General features: G+C 47.2%; 1 protein-coding gene across 5 annotated transcripts in view; it reads right to left on the bottom strand.

Annotated features, from left to right (window-relative positions):
* Window positions 1-6,309: 6,309 nt before the first annotated feature.
* LOC128415276 (ADAMTS-like protein 2) overlaps window positions 6,310-24,319 on the bottom strand; it is a 41,393-nt gene continuing 23,383 nt past the window's right edge. For 3 of the 5 annotated variants that reach the window (XM_053391297.1, XM_053391300.1, XM_053391299.1), the window contains 10 exons: window positions 21,663-22,074; window positions 20,162-20,585; window positions 18,944-19,050; window positions 17,292-17,418; window positions 14,785-14,998; window positions 12,275-12,430; window positions 11,027-11,197; window positions 8,807-8,983; window positions 7,364-7,508; window positions 6,310-6,798 (listed from right to left, as the gene is read on the bottom strand). In XM_053391297.1, the coding sequence (XP_053247272.1) occupies window positions 6,680-6,798; window positions 7,364-7,508; window positions 8,807-8,983; window positions 11,027-11,197; window positions 12,275-12,430; window positions 14,785-14,998; window positions 17,292-17,418; window positions 18,944-19,050; window positions 20,162-20,585; window positions 21,663-22,074 (2,052 nt within the window). In that variant the 3' untranslated portion in view covers window positions 6,310-6,679. Of the gene's footprint in view, window positions 6,799-7,363; window positions 7,509-8,806; window positions 8,984-11,026; window positions 11,198-12,274; window positions 12,431-14,784; window positions 14,999-17,291; window positions 17,419-18,943; window positions 19,051-20,161; window positions 20,586-21,662; window positions 22,075-24,319 lie in introns of those variants that run through there. The other 2 variants (XM_053391298.1, XM_053391301.1) reach the window with 2 other exon arrangements.

Here is a 24,319-nt window from a genome sequence, read left to right on the forward strand (position 1 = left end):
ATTGCTGGACTACAACCCCCTCAAAACAAATTCAATACCTTGCTACGCAAATACAGTTATCACAATACACAAAGTGCAACGGGCTGAATAATAATTACTGTGAACGTTTTATTATTTCCTAACGTAAAGGTCTAGCCCAGGATGTGCAACATATACAGTTCATATATATATATGGTATATGTTGTTGTTGTTTAGTCATTTGGTCGTGTCTGACTCTTTGTGACCCCCTGGACCAGAGCACGCCAGGCACTTCTGTCTTCCACTGCCTCCCGCAGTTTGGTCAAACTCATGCTGGTAGCTTCAAGAACACTGTCCAACCATCTTGTCCTCTGTCGTCCCCTTCTCCTTGTGCCCTCCATCTTTCCCAACATCAGGGTCTTTTCCAGGGAGTCTTCTCTTCTCATGAGGTGGCCAAAGTACTGGAGCCTCAGCTTCAGGATCTGTCCTTCCAGTGAGCACTCAGGGCTGATTTCCTTCAGAATGGAGAGGTTGGATCTTCTTGCAGTCCATGGGACTCTCAAGAGTCTCCTCCAGCACCATAATTCAAAAGCATCAATTCTTCAGCGATCAGCCTTCTTTATGGTCCAGCTCTAACTTCCTTACATCTTTTCTTATTGTTTCTTCTTGCGAGTTCCTGTATAACACGATCCTTAGGTGAAAACAGAAAAGTCCTCAAGGTAACGAGAACAACACAGCTGATGTAGACGGCTGGCACAAGCTGACTGGTGCAGCTACAAACCTCAGGATTGTGTTATACAGGAACTCACAAGAAGAAACAATGAGAAAAGAAAAGAAGAAATGAACTATCATAGGTTATATACCATATATATGAACTGTATACGTTGCACATACTGGGCTAGACCCTTAGGTTAGGAAATAATCAATAAAATGTTCACAGTTATTATTATTCAGCCTGTTGCGCTTTGTGTATTGTTGACTACAACTCCCATCATCCCTGACCACTGGCGATGCAGATGGGGCTCATGGGAGCTGAAGTCCTACAACATCTGGGGGGTGCCGTGTTGGCTACCCTGATGCAACATGTGGATCACATGGCTACCCAGCATAATGGGGAAAATGGTTGTTAGATAACAGATTTCTCACTCAAAGTTGATTGCTTTCAGCAGTATTTAGTGGCAACTAATTTCATCTGAAGCTCAACATCAAAAAAACGAAGATCATGGCCACTGGTCCCATCACCTCCTGGCAAATAGAAGGGGAAGAAATGGCGGCAGTGAGAGATTTTACTTTCTTGGGCTCCATGATCACTGCAGATGGTGACAGCAGTCACGAAATTAAAAGACGCCTGCTTCTTGAGAGAAGGGCAATGACAGGCCTAGACAGCATCTTGAGAAGTAGAGACGTCACCTTGCCAACAAAGGTCCGTATAGTTAAAGCCATGGTTTTCCCAGTAGTGATGTATGGAAGTGAGAGCTGGACCATAAAGAAGGCTGATCGCCGAAGAATTGATGCTTTTGAATTATGGTGCTGGAGAAGACTCTTGAGAGTCCCATGGACTGCAAGAAGATCAAACCTCTCCATTCTGAAGGAAATCAGCCCTGAGTGCTCACTGGAAGGACAGATTGTGAAGCTGAGGCTCCAGTACTTTGGCCACCTCATGAGAAGAGCCCTGGAGAAGACCCTGATGTTGGGAAAGATGGAGGGCACAAGGAGAAGGGGGCGACAGAGGACGAGATGGTTGGATAGTGTTTTCGAGGTTACCAGCATGAGTTTGACCAAACTGCGGGAGGCAGTGGAGGACAGAGGTGCCTGGCGTTCTCTGGTCCATGGGGTCACGAAGAGTCGGACACGACTAAACGACTAAACAACAACAATTTCATCTGGGTTGCATCCAATAAAGTTTTCTACTAGTCCTAGGTAGAGAACTGAGGTCAGCGGTTCTTAACAAGTGTATTAGTGGACTAGATGTATGCAGAATTTATTTTGGTCCCCTGGTTACTGGTTTCTACTCAAGCGAGTATTTCTGTGGTAATATCGCTCCTGTTTGACCCACATGCCTTAATTTAAATCCTATTTGCAAGGTCTAAGAGAGTTGTTCTGATGCAGAAGGGAGATTTGTGTGCGGTTCTGCATGGGAATATTCATCATGCTGCTCACCTGATCTCCACCGCAATTAGCTGAGGTGTTGGGTGCTGGTGCACATTTTATTTTTATCTTTATTTATTCCAGCTATGTATAAACCGCTTGATCACCCAAGCTTCTAAGTGGTTTTCATCTCAGGCCACTCATTGCACACAGCAAAGTGCAAACAGGACTGGATTGAGGAGGTTTTTCAAGCCAACAGCTCATGCAGGAACATCAGCCCATTGCAGTAAATATAGTTTGAGAACTACATTTTTCTTGGAGCATGGTTTAATGAGGCTTAAAACTACTGCCAGGTATTTAAAGATAGGTTCAAATCAAGGCCAGATTGCAACTCGGCCATTGTGACCCCCAACTTCTAGAATTAAAATGAGCCGATATTACGCTCGTCCAAACCCTGTCACAATTTTTGTAGAGAGAAATGATTATTTCGGTGCTGAGTGGCCTTTTGCAGACACATCCCCACCTTGAATTAAAAAGGTTCCTTCAAAATCTTGGCAGAACAAAATCCCAGTAGTGTCTCCGCTGTATTTGCCATCCTCCCCAATAGCAGTGGGCACATTGGGGTGGGGGGAGGCCAGATAACCAAGGTGCACTGCTCCTTGCCTTGTGCGGCCACCCAAACTCCTGAATCCAAACTTGGAGTGTTGACATTCTGCACTGCATATCTCTCCTGGGTGCGTCAAGGGTGCTGACCCTGAAAACCTGTTCCCTCTTTGGCACACATGGGTGTGTCCTCTTTTCCAAGCCACAGGTGAGGTTTTTTTTTTTGCTCAAGGTGCTGATTCCTCCCCCAATCTCCTCCCCTCCCTTCTTCATTGAAGAAAACTACCAACCATAACCTTTTGCACAGCTTCCGTAGCACGTAGAGGAGAGGCAGGGGCAAACAGTATCGATACAAGAAAGTATGACTGAAAGAAGGTCCCGATCCGTTGTTTTTGTACTTCAGAACTGCTGTTTGCCTTCAACGTATTTCCTTGGTTGCTCAGCAAAGGGGCCAGGTTAGAAGTTAAAATGAAAACAAACAATAATACAGACTTTGAAATTCTAAAGTAGATGTCTGATGTCTTCCATTACATCTACCCATTTGTCCATTGCTGGATCAAAACCTGTGGCTTGTGGCTGGGACCCCTGGTGGTGTACAAAGCGTGGGCTTCGCCTTGGTTGGGCTTCCAGTGGCCAAGCTCCACGCAACCGTCATGGCTTTTCTCAACGAATCTTGGGAACTGGGATTTATTAAGGGTACTGAGAGCCCTGAGTGCTCACTGGAAGGACAGATTGTGAAGCTGAGGCTCCAGTACTTTGGCCACCTCATGAGAAGAGAAGACTCCCTGGAGAAGACCCTGATGTTGGGAAAGATGGAGGGCACAAGGAGAAGGGGGCGACAGAGGACGAGATGGTTGGATAGTGTTTTCGGGGTTACCAGCATGAGTTTGACCACACTGCGGGAGGCAGTGGAGGACAGAGGTGCCTGGCGTTCTCTGGTCCATGGGGTCACAAAGAGTCAGACACGACTAAACGACTAAACAACAACAACTGAGAGTTGTACCTCACCCAGCTAGTTTTCAGAGTGGTTTAACTACCATTCCCTCTTAGCAGGGAACTCTGGGAACTGTAGCTCAGCGAGGGGAATGGGGCCTCCTAACAACTGTCAGCACCCTTAACAAACTGCGGTGGCCAGGATTCTTTGGGGAAAGCCATGACTGCTCAAAGTGGTATGATACTGCTTTAAACATATAGTGCAGATGGAGCCAGACTCAGATGCGTTCTTCCGCGCATCTGAAGGCCAAACCAGCTCCACCAGACTGTAAAATCCTGGCCCCTGAACCTGTCCTTCAGTTTAGCTAACTCGTCTCATAGAAGAGAATGTGGCACAACCTTCCTATTCTCAAAATGAAAGGAAGTAAACAAATTCTCAATGACAATCTACCAGTCTAAGCTCCCCCAACCATTCTGTCCTGCTCCAACCTTAGGAATTCAGCCTCCTGTTGGTGTCTTCTGCTGCTGGCTCTTCTAGGTCTTTGTTTCCTATTTTTAAACTGGAAGTGTGCCACTCTGGCCCTCGGGGTGGGCAGGCAACTTCCCCCTGGAACTGGAATCCTCACCATTTGCGGCCCTGACATCTACCTGGGGCTGTGGGTCCTCAGGTATCAAAGTCCTCTTCAGCCACAGAAGGGAAACTTAAGTGTGCAGTATCAACTGCTTTGAGTGTGAAGCCTTTGGACAGACTAGACTTGGTGTAAATACTAAGGGCCTGGCCTCTTCTTGCCTGAGTCAACAGAACCATACTTTCGACCAGGTCTACTGTAATTGCAAGGGATGCGGGTGGCGCTGTGGTCTAAACCACTGAGCCTCTTGGGCTTGCTGACTGGAAGGTCAGCGGTTCGAATCCCCACAACAAGGTGAGCTCCCGTTGCTCAGTCCCTGCTCCTGCCAACCTAGCAGCTCAAAAGCACGTCAAAGTGCAAGTAGATAAATAGGTACCACTCCGGCGGGAAGGTAAACGGCGTTTCTGTGTGCTGCTCTGGTTCGCCAGAAGCGGCTTAGTCGTGCTGGCCACATGACCCGGAAGCTGTACACCGGCTCCCTCGGCCAGTAAAGCGAGATGAGCGCCGCAACCCCAGAGTCGGCCACGATTGGACCTAATGGTCAGGGGTCCCTTTACTTTCTTCAATTGCCAACTAAAGCTTACACTCCAGTTACATCAACTGCCCTCGCAGATTTGGGAAACCTGCTTCTGGATTGGGGTAATCTCTGTTGTTCAGTATAGACCTGGCAGACTTGAAATAAGCCAAACACTGTAACAGACTAGCATCTAAACAGGTGGTGCAGACATGGGCACGTCAAGCTGTGTTGGAGAAAGCAAGTATGGCCTTCTCACCTGAGGTTTCCACATGATCGCCAACCATGTCCTTATCGGCTTACTTCCCTTTGTACAAATTCCCACAAATCTTTCACAGGAATGATGGATACTGGTAACTGAAAGGAAGAGTGCACAGCCTCTGGTCTGTGGGGTTGGGACGAAACAATGCTTGCAAAAAAGTGAGGCATTTCTGTAGGGGATCCTTCCAAGTAATATTTTCCAAGAGGCCTCAAAGAGGGATATTAAGCTGCTTGTAGACCCCCTGTGTTCTCTCCCAAGGTCACAGCTTCATCCTTGGAAGAGCCCATCTCAAAAGGCTCATCCTTATCAAGAAGCGTAGTTGCGCATGTCTTGTGTCTACCTTTGGTGCGAGATATGTCCCCATCATTCCAGGCCAAAATCCCACCCAGCAATTTCACAGAAACATTGGAGACCTTCTCCCCTCAGATTCCCAAGTCAGCCACCTCCCCATTCCTGCTGCTTCTTGCCACGGACGTGCAACTTCCATTGCACGGGCCCTTTCCACCCACCACAAGTCTCCTCACATTGTGAAAGCACAAATGTGTTGTTTCCCTCTCTCTCTTTATTGTAAAGTGATTTTAAAAAAGATTTTGTAGATTAATCACAGACAACTTGCTATATCTATAGGATGGAACATTCAAAGCATCCACCTTCTCTCTCTCCCCTTTTGTTTATTCATGCTATGGCATAACTTTCCTCCAAGCATATGTCTGCACATGAGATTCCTGTGTACCAAGTTCTAAGACTGACGCTTGGCAGAAAACTTGATGCACCCTAACCAAAGAATGTTTTTGAGCAATGCGCTGCTTCTCCTGCCCTGTATGGGTTGCTCCTCTCGCCCCCATGAATTCCCAACTGCCATGCGCAATACCAGAGGCATCGTATGGGTGGTATAGATGGATACTACGCAGCTTGCAAAAAGACTGGGTTGTGCAGAATTGTTGCACTGGCACTGCTCCGAAAAACTCAGCGAGCACACGCTCCCGTTTTCCTTTTGGATTCATGAACTCTCCAGGTGGCCTTCAGCAAAGAACAAATTCATGAAGGAAAGTCCTATCAGGTGGTACTAGGAGAAAGGTCTCTGGAGACCCAGAGCAACAGCAGGAGGAAGCCATCACGTCCGGTTGGTGAGCTTCCCAAAAGGAATCTGTTGCCCAATGTGAGAAGTAGAATGCTGGACTAGATGGAGTTTGAGTTTTTGGTTTGATCCAGCAGGGCTGTTCTTTACATCTGAATGACTGCAAAATGCTTCTTACAATCTGATGCACTACATAAATGCAAAGGCCTGGATTCACCTAGATGCCAATATCAGCAGGCTAAAGGAATAGGAAGGGGTGGCAGTTTATTAAGCCCCAGGTGTTCCACAATATGGGGGAGGTCAAGGATTTTAGCATTTCACGTAGCATGATGAAGTACCTGCGAGGGGCACTCTGAAATCTGATAGTTACATGTTGGTACTGTGGTATCTAGAGACCTGATGTCTTTTTTTGAAAGGCTGTGTAAACAGGGTCCTTTTGACTGCTACATAAAAAAAAAAATACTTGCTAGCTGGCTAGGATGTTCTCTAAAGTTGTTGCAAGTCAGGAACCATGGCTTCCGGTCTAGAATGCAGATTTCAGTAAAGTCTTCTGGTGCTTAAGGACATTTTGCTCCTTGTTCTGGGCAGGGAAGTTACAACAGCCAGATGTGGAATCAGGGGGACTTGCTCCTGCAAGATCTACAGCAAGCCTTCCTGTAGTACCAGTGTGAGCAGAGCTTCACTTTTAGGACCAGAACACAGTTAGCTGTCGTTTTGTCTTCACAGTCTTCATCTAAAGAGTGGAAATAGGACAACAGGCGTCAGTAAGAGAGTTGCTTGATACCTCCCTGGCCATCCCACAAGGACTAGGCTAATTTATTTCCAATATGTGGCTGACTTCAAATTTATATGGGGACCGTGGTCTTCCTTATCTCTGCAGTTCTTGGCCAACATGCACCCTTTATTCCATTCTCTTCCCTAGTTTTCCTCCTCCTCCTCCAATCCTTTCCTCTGGCCTTCCCTTCTGCTCATTTGTCAAGACCACCATTCCACAAATCCTGCCATCCTGGACCCAATGTTTCACCACTGTGCCATTCTTTTCTATGCACCTGCCTGCCCTCTCTCTCTCTCGGAGCTAAACCGGTCCTCCAATGGCAACCACAAACCCTCCTGCTTGCATCACCCTTCTGTGACATCACAGCTGGTCAGCCAATCGTTAGCAGAGCCAGTCAACGTTGCCGTTCTGCTTCTCTACCACACAATCCCCACATGCATTACAAAGCAAAAATAGCTGTGACCCTTCTCTCTCTCCAGACTGAGCCCGCAAGGCCACCCCCTGAGGAAACTGTCCCCCTTACCTGGGGCATCTGTGGGACACAACTGGAGCTGGCATGTCTGCTTGGCTTCAGGCTTCGAAGCTGACTCACAGCCTTGCCCCAGGACTTCTCCTTGGTAGCATTTCACCTCACGAAAACGCAGGCCTGTGCCACAGGTCTTGCTGCACTACGGGAGGCAGAGGGGTGCGGGGTGTGTGTGTTAAAAATCAAGATAACTAAATGTTCCCCAGTGGCGGGAAAGGGGGATACGGAGTGCAACATTTATAGCAACAGAGGCGGCATGTCAAAAGGGATCCCTGGAGGCTGTCCTGAAATGATGGAATGCTCTTGCCCTGAAGGGACTTGAATTTTGCAGAGCTGGCTTAAGCTGGCAAAGGGCTGTTGTAGCAAAGCAGCACTGTGAAATGTAAATTATTATTTGGAGCAGGGTTTCAGTGTGCACAGAAGCCAGGGTGGCTTGCATGTGGGCCTGATCAGATCAAATCTGATTCTGGCCTGGGAATCACTCTAGCCCAGGGATAGGCAAACTAAGGCCCGTGGGCCGGATGCGGTGCAATCGCCTTCTCAATCTGGCCCGCGGACAGTCCAGGAATCAGCGTGTTTTTACATGAGTAGAATGTGTCCTTTTATTTAAAATGCATCTCTGGGCTATTTGTGGGGCCTGCCTGGTGTTTTTACATGAAACAAATGAAATGCTGTGAAAATCCCTGCTCTTGAGTTTGTTTAAAACCATTTAAAATCATTTAAGGTTTTTAATTTCTTTATTTCCTTCTGAGGAAACTGATTAGTTCAGTGAAACGAGTTTTGTAGCTGGCATCTCGTTAAGTCTTCCTTTAATTCTGGTTAATTTTTTCCCCTTAAAGTTTTTGATTTTTGTTATTTAGTTTAACTCTATAGTCGATTACTTCTCGTTTCAGGGATTTTCACGACATTTCATTTGTTTTGTGTAATTTCTTGGTTCCGTGACTGTCTTTTTCCCACAGGTGTTTTTACATGAGCAGAATGTGTGCTTTTATTTAAAATGCTTCTCTGGGTTATTTGTGGGGCATAGGAATTCGTTCCATATATATATATATATATATATATATATATATATATATATATATGTATATGTATATGTATATGTATATGTATATGTATATGTATATGTATATATAGTCCAGTCCACCACATGGTCTGAGGGACGGTGGACCGGCCCACGCCACGGCTGAAAAAGGTTGCTGACCCCTGCTCTAGCCCCCTGCTTAAGGTGATCTTATCAAGGCTGGGTGATGAACAGGATGAGCCCGCACAGGTACGTGTGGTTCCTCATCTACTGAGTGGATGAGACCGATAGTGGGTCCATCAGTTAAGAAGGCAGTTTCTGCATGGCCTGTAGAGGGAAGTGAAGGGCAGATGGAGTTCATCTACCCTCTTTTCATCCCTATCTTAAGCCCCACCACAGAACTACCCCCCTTCCTCTACCTGGGACCAAGAGGTGGAGAACCAGGTGGAACAGGGTCTCTTGAAGCAAGACGCCTGCACTTCTGGCTTGGGGAGAGCATCACAGCGCTTCTCGGGGTACTCCTTGTACAGTCCATTTTCCAGCCCCACACACAGCACTGTCCGCATCTTTACGCCTCGGCCACATGTCGCATTGCACTGGAAAGGAGGAAGAGGGGTTTCATTCAGTCGTCAGCATAGAATCTTGCATGGGGTTATGCTGGCAGTTGCCCCGTGGAATCGCCCATCATGCTTCTGACTGATGCCAGTTACCAGCTCAAGATGTGCTCTGGCGAGGCAGGTGTTGGAAGGCAAAGGTACAGTTGCCTCGTTTAAATCTAGCACATAGCAAAAGTTAACTTTTATTGATTCGAGACTCGATCTATTCCCATTTTCATTATGTCTACCCTTACTGCAAGGATGCAAGTTATTTTATGTTCATTATAAAATTTCCAATCCACTCAGTAAATATTTTTTAATAATGATTTTTATCAAATCTTCCAAGTTATTACCCAACTCCAATCATATAAATAGGGGTGCTTTGCATTGCAAATTTTCTTTTTGACTTCCCACCCCACCTTTGTTGATGTTTTTGTTTTTATTCCCCCTTAATAGCTGTACCCCACCAAGGACTCAGCTACACTGCCAAAGGAAAAAACACTTTGTGTGTGTTGTTTGTGCAGGCTAACACTGGGACGCCAGATGGCGCTGTGGAGTTCCTTTTTTGCCAACCCGATTTCTCATGCAAAGTTTGCAAAGCATTTAACCGAAACACTTCTTTGATGTGTCTAGATCCATTCTCAGTAAACTGGAGGTAATGCAGTTTTGCTTTCTGTTTTGTTTGCTTTTTTCATAGCCCTTTTTTCACTAAAAGGAAAAACAGAGCCAGTTATCTCAAGAAACATGAAATATAAACAGCAGTCTCTATCAGCAAGCCAATGGGCTGATGGGTAGGGCCGACTTTGGCGGGGAGGGGGGAGGAGAGAGGATGGCAAAAAGGGAGAAATCAAAGCACATTTAATACATATTTGGACACGGGTAGCACTGTGGGTTAAACCACAGAGCCTAGGACTTGCCGATCCGAAGGTCGGCGGTTCGAATCCCCGCGACGGGGTGAGCTCCCGTTGCTTGGTCCCAGCTCCTGCCAATCTAGCAGTTCGAAAGCACGTCAAAGTACAAGTAGATAAATAAGTACCACTGCGGCGGGAAGGTAAATGGTGTTTCCATGCGCTGCTCTGGTTCGCCAGAAGCGGCTTAGCCATGCTGGCCACATGACCTGGAAGCTGTACGCCGGCTCCCTCGGCCAGTAAAGCGAGATGAGCACTGCAACCCCAGAGTCAGTCACGACTGGACCTAATGGTCCTTTTTAATACATATTTAAAGCACATGACATCCCTCAAAGAATCCTGGGAACTTTAGTTTCCCCCTCACAGAGATACAATCCCCAGCACCCTTAACAAACCACAGTTCCCAGGATTCTTTGGGGGGCGTAATGTGCTTAAAATGTGTGTTGGATGTGCTTTAAATTTAAGGTGTGGCTCTGCCCAGAAAGAAATCCAGTTTTTGCTCTGGCGTGCAGCTACCCGCAATAGTTTACTCCCAAAGCGATGCGGCCCTGGAAGCTCCTCACCTTTAGCTTAGAGGCAGGCAGATGGTTTAGCAGAAAAGCAGCCTATGAGCAGTGGAGACTGAGGAACCAGGCCAGCATCAGTAGCTGCACAGTGCCAGAAGGGATACCACTGACTGCAGTTGTGGTGATGGTGCTTGGACCCGAAACCATATTGATGCTAGTGAGGTTTCTCCTTAACTATGGAAGCTACCTCAAATCCTGGTTTCAAATCTTGGTTAAGAGGGAACCCGAGTTGAGGTTGGTGAATTGGGGACCAGGGAAGGGAAGGAGGATGCAATCCTATGGCTCGCTGTCATCTGCTTATAAAAGTGTGGTTTATTATTAAAGTTGCTATTTCTCCCCCTAAATCTTGTTTTGTGATGTGCTGATTTTATGCAAGCTGCCTTGTGTCCTTTTATAGAAACTGGGGGGTGGGGGTTATAAGAGAAACAAGGAACCCTCTGCTTTGACACCTCTGATACCCTACAAACAGAAAGCTCAAGGGAGATCAGAAGCAGAAGGCAAAGCTTTTGTGGGTGGTGTTGGCAAGAACACCCTGTTCATATGGAGAGCGTGACCAAGCGCGGACTCACCTGGTCCCATTCCTGCTTAACCCAATGCGCAGGGCAGTTCTTATCTCCACAGGGATAGATTGCTAGAGGCTTGGTGTTGGGATTGCACAGGGAGTCAGAAATCACCTTCCCCTCCAAATTGCGGCACGTGACAAAGCGGATCATTCGTCCCTCGCCACACAAACCTGAGCACTTGGAGAAACAAAGAGGCCTTTCAAGGTAACAGTGGCTGAGCATCAGTCTCTAATCAGGAAGGCATTGGGACATCTGTAAGACTTTGGACACATTTATGGTACTGGTGTATTCCATGCAGCCACAAGTACTATGGACGGGATGCAGAAATTGCCTTCTTTTTTTAAAAAAAAGTACCTAACTAAAGTTACCAGATGTCCCCGTTTCCCAGGGACAGTCCCCAGATTTACAAATCATTCCCCATACGAAATCCATTGAAGTTGAAAAGTGTCCCCGGATTAATTGAAACAAATCTGGTAACCTTAACCTAGACCTCACAGTTGCAGAATAATTTCTAAAAATCTGCATGCAGGGTCTGATCCAGGTACAGGGCTCCCAGGCTAAGAAGATCTTATTACATGAACACTGTTCCACGGCATTTGATATTTTCATTTACATACATGCATTCGAAATAAGATGGGTTTATGAAGCAATTCTATATCCTCCCACCACGCTGACGAAGAATTCTACAAAACAGTAGTCAATATTCGGAATCACTGTTCAGTGTTGGACATCATATTTGCTGAATACAGAAAGCTTCACAGTTTGTCTTTCATCGTACAAAGTCTGGTACCTCGCTTCATTTAAAGATTTTCAGAGACTTTGAGACTAAAGATTTCATTTTGTACTGGTTTGAAGGAATTCTATAAAGATTGTCTGTTGCGTATGTACGTGGTCATCGTGTTGCCTAGACATTCCTGACGAAGCTTCACAGAAAGACAGTTGTTCTGCTTCTGCCAACCTTGCCCCGAAACGTATACAGAAAAAAGATGAAAGCATACTCTCATTCCAGGGAGGCAGCAAGTCTGACCGGGAACTGAGTTTGTGACATGCTGGGATCCTTTGCCAGCCTATTTCCTTGGTTATGCAAGCATGCAGCAAAGAGACACGAATTGGTATGAGTTGCCGGCTGCCCACCTCAAAACCCACAGGCTCCCCACGGATGACAGACCTGTCACCTCCATGCCCTCTTAATCCGATCCTCTAAGATGGGGAGGGGAGAGGAGGAGAAAATAGAAAGAATGTTCTGTGACTCACCGGCCCCCAGTCAGAGGCAGTCCAGTGCCAGTCGCAGGGGGGGGCTGAGCATTGCCGCTCCCCGACAGGCCTCAATGACTCACTGCACAGATTGGGCTCTACAGAGCAGCGCACCTCCCTCTTCATTGTCCCCGGGCCACCGCATCGAGCAGAACACTATAAAGATGGGGACAGGATGATATGGGACAGAGAAAGTGAAAAACAGCGTCAAAGATGCAAGCCCCGAGGAGGCAATTATTCTTCTGTGGACAAGCTTGTTCCTTCATAAACAGTATGGGATCACCCTTCCCACTCAGGAAAGCAACCTAATATTCCCAAAGTGATTAATATCGCAAACAATTTATGTCAGCTCAAGGTCAACATGCATGCCTTCCTAACAGAGCCATCTGCCCCGGGCAGCAGAATTTAAGCATGGTTTAAAAAAGCAAATGGTAGCTAATTTATTCAAAGTACAGTTTATTGTGGGGAGGGGAAGTTGGGTTGTTGTTGTTTTTTGCCTCAGATGTTGAAATAATAATAATATTAAAGAATAATGACAATAACAATTATTATTATTATTATTATTATTATTATTATTATTATTACTACTACTACTACTACCCCGCCCACCTGGCTGGGTTTCCCCAGCCACTCTGGGCGACTTCCAACAGGAGGTTAAAAATACATTAAAACATCATTCTAGTTACATGTAGGTAGCTGTGTTGCATGCACACAAAAGCTCATACCAATAACAAACTTAGTTGGTCTCTAAGGTGCTACTTGAAGGATTTTTTTAATTTTATTAAAACATCAGTCATTAACAACTTCCCTAAACAGGGTTGCCTTCAGATGTCAGATAGTTGTTTATCTAAACAACTAATGTCTAAATGTCAGATAGTTGTTGATCTCTTTGACATCTGGTGGGAGGGTGTTCCACAGGGCAGGCGCCACTACCGAGAAGGCCCTCTGCCTGGTTCCCTGTAACTTGGCTTCTCACAGTGAGCCTTGGAGCTAGGCCAGAGCCCAATACTCTACATAAACACAGTGGTACCTCTATGTAAGAACTTAATTCATTCCGGAGGTCCGTTCTTAACCTGAAACTGTTCTTAACTAGAGGCGTATTTTCGCTAATGGGGCCTCTTAATGCCACTGCGCCGTCGGCACACAATTTCTGTTCTCATCCTGGGGCAAAGTTCTCAACTTGAGGTAACTCTTCTAGGTTAGCGGAGTTTGTAACCTGAATTGTTTGTAACCTGAGGCGTTTGTAACTCGAGGTACCACTGTAATAGTTGCTGTGTAGTCTAAGATCTCACGGTTCTAGCCACTGCCCCCCACCCTGGCAAGAGCATACTGGAAATTATGGTCTAGATTTCAGATTACAGTGGTACCTCAGGTTACATACGCTTCAGGTTACATACGCTTCAGGTTAAGAAATAGTGCTTCAGGTTAAGAACTTTGCTTCAGGATGAGAACAGAAATCGTGCTCCAGCGGCGCAGCGGCAGCAGGAGGTCCCATTAGCTAAAGTGGTGCTTCAGGTTAAGTACAGTTTCAGGTTAAGAACAGACCTCTGGAACGAATTAAGTACTTAACCCGAGGTACCACTGTACTCAGAAAAAGCAGAAAGGGGCTGAACATGTCTTTCTTTTATTCCTTAGATGGGGAGGGGAAAGGCAGTAGAAGAAGAAGAAGAAGAGTTTGGATTTGATATCCCGCCTTTCACTCCCTTTAAGGAGTCTCAAAGCGGCTAACAATCTCCTTTCCCTTCCTCTCCCACAACAAACACTCTGTGAGGCGCGTGAGGCTAAGAGACTTCAGAGAAGTGTGACTGGCCCAAGGTCACCCAGCAGCTGCATGTGGAGGAGCGGAGACGCGAACCGGGTTCACCAGATTACGAGTCCACCCCTCTTAACCACTACACCACACTGGCTCACACAGTACAGGTGGATGACACGCCAGTAGACTAAACTTGCGTTTCCTTGGCTTTCTGAATACGTGTGCTAATAATTGTGGAGCCACTGAGCACTCATTCCGAGTGAAATGAGACATTAGGTTATTACCACCACTGGTTTATTGTTTACTATGCATTGATGTTCAAGGAGCAGTCCCTGGGTGGGGAAATATAGAAAAGGTCCCATAGGGGGCTGTGAATGTGGTTGAAAGAGAAGCAGAGATGCATGGATTGCTTTACCCTTTCCTGGGAGTTTGTGCTGTTGGGCAAGGAAATTTACTGATGGAAATAGAAATAAATGAAAACAGGTAACACCAGTTTGACCCTCACACTTGAGCCCACCCCGCTTCAAATGATAATAAAATGCTAAGGCTGCTATCTTCCTTAAAACGGATTTCATGCCCGTGATTCTATTGCGGAAGATGAAGGTAATCAGGGTTAAAACCTCACAATTCTCTTCTTTTCCTCCCCAAGTGCCAAAAAGGACCTTTGTCTTTGCGCTTGCAGAGAGGCTCGCTTAGCTATTTCCCCCGGCCCATGCTGTAAACCTTTTTTTGCTTCACTTGCCAAAGAACCACATACCTCAGACCACTCTGACAGCTCCCACTGTGGTCCACAAGGTTTGTTCTTGCAAGATTTCCGCTCCATGGGCCTGGCTAGCCCTGCCGACTCGCACATGTCATCGTAAACGGAGCTGTCAAAGCCGGGAGCCAGCATCTTCCAGCAGCGCACCGTTCGGTACTGATAGCCTTCGCTGCAGGTCCTGGAACACTCGCTCCACCGGCTGGTCTCCCACCTGCAGGCAGGCGCCAATGGCGAGAGAGAAGAGAGAGCAGCCATGGCTTAGTCTGAGCAAACTTGGAAGGTCAGAGCAGTAGAAACAGTAGAAAACAGAAGAACCTTCCAAGTTTCCAAACTACATGAGGCTCTATAACAGGGGTCAGCAAGGCTTACCGGGCATGGGCCGGATCACTCCCGCAGAGATCCTCCGTGGGACGGACTGGCGCAGCGTGACACCGGAAATCGTGTCAGCACGTCTGCGGCGCCGGAAACCATGCCTGCACAGAAGCAATTTCCAGAGCCACGGAAGAGAGCCCCCGTGCCATGCTGTGCCAATTTACTGCAGCGCACGGAGACTCACCGAGCAGGCAGCTCGGTTCGGGGGCAGCTCAGGGGCCGGTTAACCGGCCCTCATGGGCCGCTTCCGGCCCGTGGGCCTTAGGTTGCCAACCCCTGATTTATAACCACACAAGAGTGAAATGCATTTCCCACTAAAAATATCAACTCTACAATTCATTATACAGTGGTACCTCGGGATGCGAACGGGATCCATTCCGGAGCCCCGTTTGCATCCTGAATAGAACATAAGATGCGACTGCACATTTGCGCATGCACGGGTCACGTTTTGCCGCTTCTGCGCATGCGCGTGACGTCATTTTCAGCGTCTGTGCATAAGCGAGCGGTGAAACCCGGAAGTAACGCGCTCCGTTACTTTCGGGTTGCCGTGGAGTCTAACTTGAAAACACTCAACCTGAAGCACATTCAATCCAAGGTATGACTGTATATCATTTCCCAGTAAGCTTTAACCTTACTGCAAGACCAACACATGTGATAAAAAGAACCTTCTTTTTACATAATGAATTGAAAAGGATGTTCAAAATAACGTTGTTGTTTTTTTAAAGAAAACCCAGAAGCTTTTCTTTTGGGAATTATAGGGACAGAACTACCCAAATTGTATAGAAATTTATTTAGGTATGCTACTACAGCAGCAAGAATGCTACTCGCCCCAAAGTGTAAAGAAGCAGAAGTTCCAGCAAAGGAAGAATGGATACAAAAACTTAACAGAATATGCAGAAATGGCAAAACTTACCGGAAGAACAAGAAATCAAGATAACAAACTTTTTATAAAAGAATGTAAATGGTTTATTGAATATTTACAGATAAATTTCAAACAGATAAAAGCACTGGCAGGATTATTGCAATAACCTGCAGTTTCATAAGAGTATATATTTAAAGTAGATAATGAAATGAATTTGGATATGCAGAAGGTATTTAAAAATAAATTAAAGGAACTGCAGAAAGAGAGGGAAGGAAGTCAAGCTTAGAAATTATAAATGGATTGTAAAACTAATAAAATGCATAAACTTGAAAAGTATAAATAAAAAATTTATATATATAAACTCTGCAGGCTGAATTTGGTTTACCAATTACCGTATTTTTTGCACCATAACACTTACTTTTGTCCTCCTAGAAAGTAAGGGGAAATGTCTGGGCGTGTTATGGAGCGAATGCCTACGGGTGGCTTGGGGGGGATCTGCTGCAGTTGTGAGCAGAGGATCCATGGTTCCCCTTCCTTCCCTCCTCCGTGGCTCGCTTTGAAACAGTCTGGTTGGCTGCTTTAAAGCAACCGTGCTCTCTGTCCTTCTCTCCTCCCCACTCAGCTCGCTAAATAGCAGCAAAGCTTTTCAGCTCTCTAAGCCGGGGAGGAGGGAGAGAAGCAGAGGCTGCTTGTTTTAAAGGAGCTAAGCGGGAGAGGAGAGGAGCCTTCTCCCCTTATACCCCTCTCCTGCATTATTAGCAGCATCCTTCTCCACACACCCCACGCATGCTCCTTGTCCCTTGAGTGCTTTTCCTTCCCTCCCCACTTAAAACGTGGTTACAAAGCACGGATCCACATGGATCCTCAGGATTTTTGCATTGGGCTACCCCAAACTCACCGTCAGATCAGATGTCTGTGGCCACAGCATGAACCACAAAAATCATACATCCACTGTTTCATTTAGAATATTTTTTTCTTGTTTTCCTCCTCTAAAAACTACGTGTGTGTTATGGTCAGGTGCGTGTTATAGAGCGAAAAATACGGTAAGTAAGCAACCACAAAGCAGACCCGTCCTGCAGTTGTTTATAATTTCCCCAGCATTTTGCAAATGTAAAGTTTCTGCATTTTGTAAAGGAAGACAGAAGAACATTACAGTTAACCACCTTCCACCAACCTCAAAGTATAGATTTCATATTCTGGTTCCGGATTAAGATTGCACACCTACAATCCCACCCCAGTCCCGTTCTGGGAACTGGCTCCTGTCACTCACCTAGGCTGGCAGTCTCTGCCTGTGCAAAACTCATGGGTGGGCTCAGGGCGCGTCAGGGCGTCACAATACGCTTCTTCCACTTCCACGCCGTCATAGCGGACGCACATGGCGTAGGAGCTGCTGATCCCTGGGTGGACAACCAAAAGTGTTTCTTGTTAAGTTGTGGGTGAACATATCAGACGGCACAGCGATTCTTCAAACAGCTCTTGTTTATTCACAAGCCTGAACTGAACTGAACTGAAGGGTTCAGCCAGCCTGCTTATATAGAGCTCCACTACAACGTAACTTTAACAACTTTCTGTAACTATCCAATCACTGAACGTCACTTTTGAACCCTTATTTGCATATGTGGACTGAACAGTATCCCCCTGCTGGCCCAGGGTGAGAACTTCAGTACATAACATTTCTTTTTAGTCCCTGTTCATTAAATGGCCCCTAGCAGCTTCCCTGACAGCTGCTAAGCAGCCTAAGCGACTGATATTTTCCCAGTGCAGTGCCGCAACCAGCACTTTTCCAGATCTCATCTGATGGGAGAAGATGGCCTTGCTTCCACAGGGAGACCAGCATCCTGTCCCCACAATGCCCATCTTGCCAGAGGGACTTTGTAGACCTCTGCTTTCCAGAGAAGATCCAGGAACATGGGAGGGCAAGCTACTCGTGTTTCCTTTCTCATCTCTTCCTGAAGGGGCTCTGAGCAGCAGAGCTGGACAGCATCTTAAAGCTGCACAGTTAATGCTGGGATATGAATGAAGAATCAAGGCTGTGCAATGAACAATTATGTGATTAAATTTAATTTGCATCAATTAATTTAAAAATATGATAGTTTATTGCCTATGTGCACTGTGGCGGGTTAAATGCTCCAGGGCAGCTAGCGAACAAACGTGCTAAAAAGTCAGTGGTTGTGCCATATGGATGCGCAGAGTGGCTTAGAACGGGGATGGACTGAGGGTCACATGTAGGAAGGTCCAGGTTCAGCCCCCACCAACCCCAGGGATAGGTCAGCAGGGAGGTCCAGCGCCGAGGGCCTTCTCGGTAGTGGCTCCCTCACTGCGAGAAGCAAAGCTACAGGGAACCAGGCAGAGGGCCTTCTCGGTAGTGGCTCCCGCCCTGTGGAACGCCCTCCCATCAGATGTCAAAGAGATAAACAACCACCTGACATTTAGAAGACATCTGAAGGCAGCCATATTCAGGGAAGTTTTAAATGTGTGACATTTTGATGTATTTTTAATCCTTGCTGGAAGCTGCCCAGAGTGGCTGGGGAACGCAGCCAGATGGGCGGGGTACAAATAAATAAATAAAATAATAATATTTAGCACTGCCTGTCCATGCAAGCAACAGTAGACTAAATGGACCAACTGGCTGTGCTAGGAAGGGCTGATGGGAGTTGTAGTCCAAGACAGCTGGAGTGGCACCACCTTTTGAGGGGCTGCTCCATGCAGAATTTGTGGTTGAAGAGTTAAGAATGCAGAGGCGACGTACACAGCCAGCGGATACCTGAATGAATAGCAGGTGCATTGCTGTTAACCTACAATACCAGACTTATTTCTAGAGGAGATCTCTCTGGGTGCTAGGAAACGAGGCACATTTAAGCAGAAGATTGGGTCCCTCGCGAGAACTGCTCTCGAAAACCATCACCTTCGAAGCAAAGCTACCTGACGTGCACGTTGTGCTGCAAGGGGCGTAGGCCGATACCTTCCAGCGATACATGTCAGCCAGGCTGATGTCGTCGTGGCTGAGGGGATTCAGCTCAAAGTCGTTGCTGCAGGGGAAAAGGAGCTTGCATGAACACACAGGTGGATGGTCTACTCTGGGAAGGAAAGGCCATCCTTTCTGGGATTCTGAGGGGATTAGGAAAGGAGGCCGGGTGTGAATGCAGTCATTGCTCCCCCAGAGTCTGGTGCATACCAAATCTGACGCATTTCAAAACTCAGGCGCTGGTGGCCTGGCAAGGATGCCATTCTTTAGGCCAGTACAGTGGTACCTCGGGTTACATACGCTTCAGGTTACATACACTTCAGGTTACAGACTCCACTAACCCAGAAATAGTGCTTCAGGTTAAGAACTTTGCTTCAGGATGAGAACAGAAATCGTGCTCTGGTGGCATGGCGGCAGCAGGAGGCCCCATTAGCTAAAGTGGTGCTTCAGGTTAAGAACAGTTTCAGGTTAAGTACGGACCTCCAGAACGAATTAAGTACTTAACCGAGGTACCACTGTAATTCCCAAAGAATGCACTCAGACAACTTAGCATGCCACAAGGAAGGCATAAATGAAGAAGAAGAAGAAGAAGAAGAAGAAGGGGAGGAGGAGGAGGAGGAGGAGGAGGAGGAGTTTGGATTTGATATTCTGCCTTTCACTCCCTTTAAGGAGTCTCAAAGCGGCTAACATTCTCCTTTCCCTTCCTCCCCCACAACAAACACTCTGTGAGGTGAGTGAGGCTGAGAGACTTCAGAGAAGTGTGACTGGCCCAAGGTCACCCAGCAGCTGCATGTGGAGGAGCGGGGAAGCGAACCCGGTTCACCAGATTACGAGTCCACTGCGTAAGCAGGGGAAAGCTTCAGTGGGGGCTTGCAAAAGAGGCTGCCCACTGCGCCCCTAGGTGGGTCCCTGCTCTGGCTTTGCGGTCTTCCCATTGGCCTTCACTGTGACCCACAGAACTATCATTGATGGGTGGGTAGCCGATCTGAATCCTGGGGTTTGGGGTAAGACCGAAGTCAACATGCTGGTGTGTTTGTCAGCCATTCAGATGGAGAAGCTGAGAGGAGGTGCTCTCCCCCATGGCGGAGGTGCTCTGCTGGGAGTTCGCATGACATCTATCTTCCCCCTAAGAGGACATTTGGTCCTTTGCTCCAGGAAACGCTCGTTCTACTTGCCTTTCAGTGCCAGGAGCCTGAAGAGGTTCTGACAGGAGTTTGCTCCCCAAACCGGCCTGAACGCTGGTGCTGGAACTAGGCTTGGATGGCATCGCCACAACCGTATCGTTCGCTGCGCCGTCCACCGCATGCGCTTCCGCATTCGCATCCTCCAGAAAGTTCTTTTTTGCAGGTGGCTTGTGCAGCCCTTCGGACCACTCGACCAAAGGTTCGCCCCAAAAGCCCACTGTCGAGTTCTTCCTCCCCAGCTTGATCGCTAGGTAATGCAATTCCCTGCAAAAAGCAGCGTTCTGGGGGTCCTGGAGACACAGTTTCCTGAAGAGACGTAGCCTGGATGGCCCCATCCTGCTCGCCTCCTGGAGCTCAGGCCTCGCTGCACCGTGGGGAATCGCTGTGCTGATTGTGAGGTGGTTGAGTCTGAGGGCTTAAAGAAAACACAGGATAGCGACCAATCCAGTTTAAGGCATTTGTTCCTCAAGAGACATGGGACAAAGCTCGTTTCCCCTGTTATGCTCACAAGACAAATCTTCTGGTGTGATTTGGCATGTGGGCAGTGCAATCTAGCATCTGGTAGAAAGTTTAAACAGGACACACTCTCAGTGCTTTTAAAAAAATGAGTTTATGTATGCTACAGCAGCAGCAAGAATACTCATCGCAAAGCATTGGAAGACACAAGAATTACCCACCTTGGAAGAATGGCAGATGCAAATAATTGACTATATGGAAATGGCTGAGATGACTGGCAGAATCCGAGACCAGGGAGAAGAGTTGGTGGAAGAAGATTGGAGGAAATTTAAAATTTATTTACAGAAGTACTGTAAAATGTATGAATGCTGATGACATTGAAATAAAATGAAGGGGTTCTAGTAACAAGAGATAAAAATTATAAATTATAAATTTGGGAGGTAAAATATATAAGGACAAAGTAGTAGGATACGAATTTGCTGAACTAACTGTTAAAAAGGGATATAAAAAAGGGAGGCGTGAGGAAGTCAGGAAAATAAGTTAATCAAAGATGAACAATTAGAAAAGAGTGATTTGTGTTTCTTCCTATTCTATTTTTTGTGTGTTGACTGATTTTTTCCCCCCTTGTTAGGTTAAATGTTTGTATTTTATGTATTGTGAAAGCTTGTATTGTTGTGTTTTTTATTTTCCCTGTGTTTTTACTGTTCTATGTTTGGTTGTATCTTTTTACTGTTAAACTTAATAAAATATTATTATAAAAAAGAAAAGAAGAAGATGATCTCAGGGACCAGGTAGTTTGATATGGAAACCAAGTAAACCCACAACCATTATTTACTTCCTCCCAACCTGCCACAGAAGGCTCAGGTATATGGGTCAGGAATAAGGCATTACCTAACTAAGAATAGCAATGCAAAAAAAGCACAGGTTTTCAGTAGGTAGGACTGGGAAGACATGGCTACCCTGCCCCACCCCACCCTTCATGTGGGGGCAGAAGGAATCCAACACTGCAAATATAGTGGCAAGAAAATATACCAACCCAGATCTGTTTCTATCTTTTCGTCATCACCTGCTCCGTTGGTGTGGTAGACACGTTGGACTTGGAAACCAAACTTTTCATCCTCTGCCCCATGCTTCCAGCCCCAGTCCTTGCCTTGCGCAGTTGAGTTAAATGGGAAGAAGCCCTGGCTTTTGAAGGCCACCCCTCCGTGCTCCTCCCCCCGTGGGAAAGGTTCCCCTACATCATCCGGCGCGAGAGATAACCAAGTGGCGTTGAAATCTTGGGAAACGGGCGGGACGGCGTCCTGGCGATTGTGGCTGGGCTCCGGCAAGTGAAGGTACAGCGTTGGCATCTTGATGGCGGGGGAAACGGTTTGAAGAGCCGGCGACAGCACCCTGGGCACTGTGTAGTCGTATGTCACATGGGGGACTTTCCCATTGAAGTTATAGTACTGGGTTCAACAAGGAAAAGGAAAAAAGCAAAGGGAAACAGAATTAGTCCATCGGCACTAGCACTTGGGCATAGTAGTAATAATAATTTATTATTTATACCCCGCCCATCTGGCTGGGTTTCCCCAGCCACTCTGGGTGGCTTCCAACTGAATATTAAAAACAATACAGCGTCAGACATTAAAAACTTCCCTAAACAGGGCTACCTTCAGTTGTCTTTTAAAAGTAAAATAGTTGTTTATTGCCTTGACATCTGCTGGGAGGACGTTCCACAGGGCAGGCGCCAGTACTGAGAAGGCCCTCAGCCTGATTCCCTGTAGCCTCACTTCTCGCAGCGAGGGAACTGCCAGAAGGCCCTCGGCGCTGGATCTCAGTGTCCAGGCTGGATGATGGGGGTGGAGACGTTCCTTCAGGACTACAGGACCGAGGCCATTTAGGGCTTTAAAGGTCAGCACCAACACTTTTAATTGTGCTCGGAAACATACTGGGAGCCAATGAAGATCTTTCAGGACCGGTGTTATATGGTTTCGGCGGCCACTCCCAGTCACCAGTCTAGCTGCCGCATTCTGGATTAATTGCAGTTTCCGAGTCACCTTCAAAGGTAGCCCCATGCAGAGCGCATTGCAGTAGTCCAAGTGGGAGATAACCAGAGAATGCACCACTCTGGCAAGACAGTCCGCGGGCAGATAGGGTCTTACCAGATGGAGCTGGTAAACAGCTGCCCTGGACACATAATTGACCTGTGCCTCCACGGACAGCTGTGATTCTAAAATGACTCCCAGGCTGCGCACCTGGTCCTTGAGGGGCACAGTTATTCCAAGCAAGTTAACTCCCTGACCTGTTATAGCTGGAACCTGTTCCTGCAACCTAATTCCATTGCTGGATAAATGGAGATCATTCCTCTCTTGGGTGTCAGGGACTGGTCAGAGGAGGAATAGTGGAAATCGCCTCCCATCCTGACCCTTCCCGGCAGGAGGAAGAGGAAGACAGTATAGATTTACAACAGGGGTTTGAGGGAGGCAGCAGCTCAAAGGCAGATGGGAAAAGCTGGGAAATCATGGGGGAGCCGGAATAACACTCGGCTGACAGGTTGTTATTAGAAAGCATCCCAGACCTTCCATCTCCCAGAACCCGGCGAGCCTTAAAAGTAGGAGAGCAAAGAGCTCAAAGACAGAGGGCACATAGCAGCACCTGTAGGAGAGACGGTGAGAAAGACGAATGAGGAAATGGGAGAGACGGGGTGGGGTGGAGATTCACTCAGGACAATGCCATTATCCAAGAGGCTGGGTTCTATAGCCTCTCTCTGTAAATACTAAATAAAAAGTGGATGGTAAGAACATTCCTTGTCTTTGTTACGAAAAAGGAGCAATGCAGCTGAGTGCTCCAGATGGCTGGAAAGCCAAACAGGATGTTGATGTTTTGGGACTGTACCGTGGGAACAAAGGACAGTCTATTCAGTCTATTCAGTGTACTGAGCACCGGATGTTAGCTCAGAGTGTCACATGATCTGTACTGGAAGTACATGGGAGGAGTTTTCTCTCTCTGCTGTTGGAGTTAAGAGAGTACAGACACGATTCTCTGTACTGCTGGAAAGACAGAAATAAAGGCATGTAAATACATTTCTGTCTGTCTCTTTCCCCTCCCTGGGGATGGAGGGGAGGAGTGGTGTGTTCTTCTCACGTTGAGTAGGATCGCCGATTGAGACCTTGCCTGCGCCTGCTGGATAATGCAGCCAGGGAGGTCAACAGGGAATCAAGCCGAGTGCCTGGAGATTGGCAAATACCTCTGAGATAAGGCCTGATCCTGACAGTCTTTGCACGTTCCTGGGCAACCAGCCGGGAGCTCCTGATAGCATCCAGACAATGGGTCTTCCTTTGCAGGTATATAAGGCATAAAAAGGTAAAGGTACCCCTGCCCGTACGGGCCAGTCTTGACAGACTCTGGGGTTGTGCGCCCATCTCACTCAAGAGGCCGGGGGCTAGCGCTGTCCGGAGACACTTCCGGGTCACATGGCCAGCATGACATCGCTGCTCTGGCTAGCCAGAGCCGCACACGGAAACGCCGTTTACCTTCCCGCTAGAAAGCGGTCCCTATTTATCTACTTGCACCTGGGGGTGCTTTCGAACTGCTAGGTTGGCAGGCGCTGGGACCGAGCAACGGGAGCGCACCCCGCCGCAGGGATTCGAACCGCCGACCTTTCGATCGGCAAGTCCTAGGCGCTGAGGCTTTTACCCACAGCGCCACCCG

This window comes from Podarcis raffonei, chromosome 6 (genome assembly GCF_027172205.1).
Source record: "Podarcis raffonei isolate rPodRaf1 chromosome 6, rPodRaf1.pri, whole genome shotgun sequence".
In the NCBI taxonomy this organism is placed as follows: Eukaryota; Metazoa; Chordata; class Lepidosauria; order Squamata; family Lacertidae; genus Podarcis; species Podarcis raffonei.